This window comes from Jaculus jaculus, chromosome 16 (assembly GCF_020740685.1).
Source record: "Jaculus jaculus isolate mJacJac1 chromosome 16, mJacJac1.mat.Y.cur, whole genome shotgun sequence".
Lineage (NCBI taxonomy): Eukaryota > Metazoa > Chordata > Mammalia > Rodentia > Dipodidae > Jaculus > Jaculus jaculus.
Genome location: NC_059117.1, coordinates 36,663,425 through 36,671,042, shown reverse-complemented (window position 1 = coordinate 36,671,042; position 7,618 = coordinate 36,663,425). Strand labels below are relative to the sequence as shown.

General features: G+C 38.2%; 1 protein-coding gene across 1 annotated transcript in view; it reads right to left on the bottom strand.

Moving 5' to 3' along the window:
- Positions 1-1,893: 1,893 nt before the first annotated feature.
- Stk31 (serine/threonine kinase 31) overlaps positions 1,894-7,618 on the bottom strand; it is a 107,111-nt gene continuing 101,386 nt past the window's right edge. The window contains exons 23-24 of the mRNA XM_045135938.1: positions 4,490-4,558; positions 1,894-2,127 (exon numbers count right to left, since the gene is read on the bottom strand). Of these exons, the coding sequence (XP_044991873.1) occupies positions 1,894-2,127; positions 4,490-4,558 (303 nt within the window). The remainder of the gene's footprint in view (positions 2,128-4,489; positions 4,559-7,618) is intronic.

Below are 7,618 nucleotides of genomic sequence, written 5' to 3'. Positions count from 1 at the left end.
AAAGAAAAATGAAGTTATGAAATTTGCAGAAAAATGGATGGACCTGGAAAGTATTATACTAAGTCAGGTAACCCAGGCCCAGAAAGCCAAGCGCCACATGTTCTCTCTCATATGGGGATCCTAGCTACAGATGACTGGGCTTCTGTGTGAGAATGAAAATACTTAGTAGCAGAGGCCAGTAAGTTGAAAAGGAGACATAAAGGGTGGAGAAAGGAAGGGAGGAGGCTACTTAATAGGTTGATATTGTATATATGTAATTACAATGATTGTAATGGGGAGGTAATATGATTGAGAATGGAATTTCAAACGGGAAAGTGTGGGGGTGGGGAGGGAGGGAATTACCATGGGATATATTTTATAATCATGGAAAATGTTAATAAAAATTAAAAAAAAAAAACTCCAGGCACATGTACCACATTGTGTATGTGGCTTTAGATGAGTATTAGAGAATAGAACCTGAGCCAACATGCTGTGTAAGCAAGTGCCTTTAGCTGCTGAGCCATCTCCTCAGCTCAAATCCTGATGTTTCTGAGAACATAGACGGAACTAAAGATAATTATGGGAAGGAAAAGAAGCCAGGCACAGAAAGGCAAGTACTGCATGATCTTGCTCACTGTGGAAACTAAAACAGCTGATCTCACAGACATTCGAGTCAAAGAGTGGTTACCAAAACCTAGAAGAGTAGGAAGAGTAGAAGGGATGGGAAAGATTCATAAACACATGCTATTGCCATTAGGAGTAAGTACCACTGTGCTCTAGGATGACTACAGACAATAATAATGACTGTACATAAAATGAAATGTAAATGTTTGAGCAGATAAATTTTTTTAACTAAGTTAAACCTTATACAATGTATACAAATATGAAAACATTATGTGGTACTTTATTAATATGTGTAATTCTTTTTTTTTTTCTAGTCCTGGAGACTATACCCAGGGCCTTGTGTGTGTAAGGCAAGAAATCTTATCACTGAGCTATATCCCTAATCCTATTTTTCTGTCTTATGTCAATAATGAAAGAATAAATTTAAAACAACTTGATGCTGGAGAGATGTCTCAGAAGTTAAGGGTTCTTCCTTTATAAGCACAAGGGCCTAAGAGACCCAAGAATGGCCATAGCTCATGAGAAAAATAGCAAGCTCAAGAAGGTATCAGTCAGAGACTCTAGCTCAAGTAACAATGGGTGAAAGAGCAAATCCCACTCCAGCCAGCGCAGGTGAGCACACTGCACTGCAAGTGAGCACGTGGGTGCTGCATGGAAACATGCATATGCATACACCCCCCCCACACATACACACAGTAATCACAAACTTCAAAAACAATGTGTTAGTATGTTAACTAAGGTATCATCTCCTCCAAGTGGTACATTTTCTATGACACCACTCCTCCTCAGAACAAGTACCCCTTCGGAATAATCCCAGGAAGCCCAGAACTATGTTGCATTATGAAGATTTGTTTTTATATCTGAGCTTTTCAAGCTGTGGGCCTCATTGGTGCAAGGATTATGCTTTAATTTATCTTTATATTGCTGGATACAAAGTAGATGGATACTATCATTTGTTGAATAAAATCATCAGCCTTCATCACCAGCAGGCAACATACCAAAAACTAATTTGGACTAGTGTCTAGCAACTTAATCATCTGTCCTATAGTAATACAGTCCTTTTACTTAATTCTTATAAGGATAGTAAGAAATTCCTTCCATAATAACTCTAAGTTGAACAATAATCCAAACTATATGAACAATTTTCAAGGCATAACCAAACATTTTTTATTTTTCACAACCTGAATACAAAGATGCAATCCAAATAGCTTCAGATCACTTAAAGATGTATCTACTAACCAAACGAAACGTTTTTAAAAGAACAGTTACAATAGAATACTGATTTATCTATCAATCAATGTCAGCTTGATCACTTCTTGTCTTTTCTTTATATTTATCCAAGCTCTCCATCTTGAGCTCATCTTCTTTGTTAGATTGAGAATATTCATATTCAGCTTCCTTTTCTGGGTTTGGATTTGATTTTCCCTTTGCTAGCATGAAACATTCAGCATTCAAAACTTGCTCAGCAGTCATTGAGCTTCTACAATATATCAAGCTACAGAGGAGGGATTTGACATTATCATCCTGCAAGCAAAAAGAAATATTAAAAAATAAGCTCAAAATAAAAACTAATAAATGAGGGACAAACCTGGAATAACACAGTATCTGACTCAAAAACTTTTTTAGTTACTGATAACAGCTAACCTCAAAGTTTTCCATTCAGAAATTTTTTTGAGACAAGCCCAACAGACAGGCCTTATATTTATTTTTGATGCTAGAGAGCAAAAGTGAGAGAGAGAGAACTGGCATGCCAGTACCTCCAGCCACTGTACTTGAACTCTAGATGCATGCACCACCTTGTGCACATGTGCAACCTTGCACACTTGTGTCACCTATGTGAGTCTGGCTTATACCTGGAGAGTTGAACATGGGTCCTTAGGCTTTGTAGCCAAGTGCCTTAACCACTAAGACATTTCTCTTGTCCTGTTTAGATTGTTAAAGATTCCTATACCAAGTTCATGTACATTTCATTGAAAAGGGATCCCTCCTCTAATAAGAGAATTGATTTTATAAGGGAAAGTAATGTAAAAGCAAAGATAGTAACAGCTGAAATATCTCAAAAACAAGTGAAATTCCAACAAAGGACATTTTCTTATTTCTTTTATGGGGGCTGGGTCAGAGTTTCACATTATGAAAAATATACATCACTTCTATTCAGCATTATACGAAAGACTCTAGCCACTTGGACAGGAAAATAAAAGGTATCCAGGGCTAGAGCGATTTCTCAGTGGGTAAAGCCTTTTGACACACAAGCCTGATGACACCAGTTAGATCCCCAGAACCCACATAAAGTCAAAGGATGGGGAAGAGTATTTTGGAATGCTATCTTCCAGACCCAAAGTATATCCACTGTCTTCATGACTCAAAGTGGCTGCTGTTATCTGCAAAACATTGGACCCCATCAACATTTTGTCACAGATAATGGCTAACAGGAACTATTAAGATATCAAAGTAATACAGGAACTAGTAGGAAAAAGGGGTTTCAATGAAAGGGGTTGAGAGACAAAAGAAGGTAATGAGAGGGGATTATGAGCAAAATACATTATGCAAATTACAAAAAAATATCAAAAAAGGAGTTTTCTCTAAAAGTTGGTATCAATAGGGCTGGGGAAACTGCTTAGTTGGTTAAAGGTGCTTTTTGTTCTATTCCCCAGAACCCATGTTATGCCGTATGTACCAAGTAGTGCATCCAGTTGGAGTTCACTTGGAGTAACAAGTGCACCCAACCCATTCACTCTTTCTCTGAAATAAATTAGTAAAAATATTTTTATAAGTTGACATGAAATTGTATAGAATAGTCTCCAAAACAGGTAAAGTCCCCAAAACAGATAAAGCGAAACTGGAGAAAAATGGAAGGGAAGAAACCCAAAGCCCTTTATATAGTGTTTACAATAACATAATTCTGGTATATGTATCCCTATGTTCTTCATGCTTTATTTAGAGATCTCATTTATTTGTTAGTATTTCTAAATTATTAATTTCATTTTCAATACTGCAATGCTTAAAAAGCCTAAGCACCTAGCTCCTGGGAGAGAATAAGTACTCAAAATATGTTGGCTAAAAAGATATATAAATGACAAGGCAATCTCAACGATGTTGATGAGTTGTACCAAAAAAGATAGTTAGGTACTTACAAAAAAACTAATAGTCATACATTAATTTTAATACAGATGACTTTGGAACATACAGTAGACACTATTTCCTGATTATTTAAATGACTTATATGATTTGTAGTGAACACACACACACAAACAGTAACATTAAATTAATTATCTGGCCTGGATATGACAGACATCACATCTGTGAGAAGGCATACCAAGTTGAGGCTAAAACCCTGAGCACCTGAATTTTCAATACTTCTTTATTTCTAACACTAGCTTTAATTCTTATGAAAATTAGAGGTCAGGCTGGAGAGATGGCTTAGCAGTTAAGGTACTTGCCTGCAAAGCCTAAGGACCCATGTTTGACTCCAGATCCCACATAAGCCAGATGCACAAGTGAGGTAAGTGCATGGTCGCACAATCCCACCAGGTGGCACAAGCATCTGGAGTTTGATTGCAGTGGCTGAGGCCCTAGTGCACCAATTCTCTCTCCTCTCTCTCTCTCTCTTTAATGTAAAACAAATTAGAACCAGGCGTGGTGACGCACACCTTTAATCCCAGCACTCTGGAGGTAGAGGTAGGAGGATCACTGTGAGTTCAAGGCCACCCTGAGACTACAGAATTAATTCCTGGTCAGCCTGAGCCAGACTGAGATCCTACCTCAGAAAAACCAAAAAATTAAAAAATAATAATAATAATAATAAATTAGAGGTCATTTTCAGTCAAGTACTCTAATTTGTATTATTATATCCTTCAAACCAATAAATGGCAAAAAGGAAGCTTACCAAATGAAATTGACCCACTTTTGGAATTCCATCTTCATTTGTCTCAAACTCCTGATTTTGAACATAAAGCTGTGAAGAAAGGTAAGAGTAAGAATACTCCCAAGGTATCAAATACTAATGCTATGTTAAGGGACATATTTGGAAATCTAATTGAGTAAGAAAAAGCTCATTTAAGAAAGCACATTAGAGGATGGAGAGATTGCTTAGTGGTTAAAGTGCTTGTCTGCAGAGCTGAAGGACCCAGGTTCAATTCCCCAATAACCACGTTAGGCTGATACACAAGGTGGCACATGCATGTGGAATTCATTTGTAAGGGATGGAGGTCCTGCCATGCTTGCTTGCTCGTGCCCCCCCCCCTCAAGTAAATTAATTAATTAAAATATTTTTAGGGCTGGAGAGATAGCTTAGCGGTTGAGCGCTTGCCTATGAAGCCCAAGGACCCCGGTTCAAGGCTCGATTCCCCAGGACCCACATTAGCCAGATGCACAAGGGGGCACATGCGTCTGGAGTTCGTTTGCAGTGGCAGGAGGCCCTGGCGTGCCCATTCTCTCTCTATATCTGCCTTCCCCTCTCTGTCTGTTTGTCACTCTCAAATAAATAAATGAAAAATAAACAAAAAAATTAAAAAATATATTTTTAAAAAGAAAGCACATTAGAAAATAAGGGATTCAGTGGAGGGGGGATTCAAAAGGAGGGAAAAGGAGGGTGGGCGGGGATTATTATTACAGTATATTGTCTATATTTACAAAGGTCATTAGTAAAGTTTTTTTAAAGAAAGTACATTAGTTCTTACAGGACAAAAGTACATTGATAATAAATACTTTCTCACTATCAAAGGGCTTCCAAGGCCCCTAAAATATCACAGAGTACATACTATAAACACTTTAATGCTTACTTCTGAAGAAAACATGCTAGAACTTAGTAATCTATATTGGTTTCATCAATACTAGGTACAATATTAGGTACCAAGAAAATGAATCAGACAAGTTTTGTTTGTCCTACTCTAACGCCTAACTTCTGTTTATAAAATTTAAGCTAAGGGGCTACAGAGATGGCTTAGAGGTTAAGGTGCTCACCTGCAAAGCCTAAGGACCCAGGTTTGATTCCCCAGTACCCACATAAGCCAGATGCACAGGTGGTGCATGCACCTGAAGTTCGTTTGCAGTGGCTGGAAGCCTGGGTGCACCCATTCTCTCTATCTGCCTCTTTCTCTCTCTCAAATAAATAAACAAAAATATTTTTTTTAAAATTTAAGCTAAACTTCAAGAAACATTACATACAGTGAATTTCTTGCAAAGGCATTATGAGTCCAATGTATTTCACCCAACCCTAACATTCATCAATCAATAACCACACTCTTATCCTAGGCACAAACCCAAATTTTTCATTTTTGAGACAAACCATGTGCTGTTCATAGTTCCATTAAAAAAAAAGTCCCCTGCTGAATTGACAGCTTGATGTCCCCAAGGCCCTCTACAAACCACACTTTCAGGAAGCTCTAAGCAAGTATCACAGTGCTATATGCTGAAAGCTGGCAAGCTTGTCTTTAGGGAAGAAACTGAAGCAGAAACTTGTGGTATTCAGTGAGGTGGAAACCTAGTCAGAAATAGTCTGCAAGGAACACAGACAAGTGGCATGACCAGCAATGGGAAAGATAGACCAAGGTCAGGGCCAGCATTCAGGTGGACTCCTGAAGAACAACCTGTAGGAGTGACCAACACCTGTGACCTGACCTGACACAACACAACCACAGGAGTGATAGGGATCTGGGAGAAGGACAACAAACTGAGGCTAAAAGCAGCAATCAGGAAAACTGCATTCAGACTCTTACTCCCACCAAGCTCTCTCTTTCACATTTATTCCTCCTTTATTTATACCTTTTTTCTCTACTCTTTCCTATTTCGTATTCCTTTTGATAAGCCTTTCCCAGAGAACACAGGCTGTCCTAGTTTGTAGGGCTACCATGTCTCATACTCTGAGAGCTGGCACTCGCTTTGGGTTGTCTGACTGCATTCTTTTTTACCTCTCTTTTCTTTCTTTCTTTCCTTTAGCCAAAACAATCTCATCCTTACTTGTCCCTACTGTTCCCCTTCTATTTACTTTTCCTCCTCTATTCATCCCTATCATTTGCCTTACACTATGTCTTCCCTTTTCATTCATCCTCACAGTAGCTAATATATTACTGCACATCATGCACTCATTTCCTAACATGATTCAAGTTTAAAGGATATTAGTATATGTTCACAGTGGGCCTATGTGTTAATAGTGACTGTTTCTGCGGATAGTATTCTACTTTCAAGGAGTCCTGGAGACTAGGTCTGGTATCCAGAACACTAGCCAGAAAGAATGACACTGCAACAGCATGGTACTGGCTCAAAAACATAGACATGCAGATCAATGAAACAGAACAGAGAACACAAGAAACTCATGCAGCTACAGCCAAAATTAACATTAGAGAAAAGAAAGCCTCTTCAACAAATGATGGTATCATGCAGGAGAATGAAACTATAATCCCTTATCTCTCACCTTGTACAAATATCAACTCCAAATGGATTAAACCAAGACCTGAAACTCTAATAAAACTACTTGAGGAAAAAGTAAGGAAAAACATTTCAAGATATAGGCAGAGGAAAGCCTCTCTGGATAGGACTCCAGTCACTCAGGAAATACATCAATCAACAAATGTGATCGTGTGAAATTAAAAAGCTGTCTGTACAGCAAAGAAAACAGTTAATCAAGTTAAGACACAGCCTACAGAACAGGAGAAATGCTTCTTAAGTTATACATTTGACAGAGGATTAAGATCTAGACTACAAAAAGACCTCAAACAGCAAGAAATCAAACAAATGAATAAAAATAGGCTACTGAAATAAAGACACAGTTAAAAAGACAAAAACAGGTCTGGAGATATGGCTCAGGAGTTAAGGCGGTTGCCTGCAAAGCCTAACAAGCCAGGTACGATCCCCCAGTATCCACATAAGCCAGATGCACAAAGTGGTACATGCCTCTGGAGTTTTTTTGCAGTGGATGGAGGCCTTGGCATACATGTACTCTATCTATCTCTTGGTTTGCAAATAAATACAATTTTTAAAAATATGGAAAGCATCTGGCCAGTAAACACATTTGAAA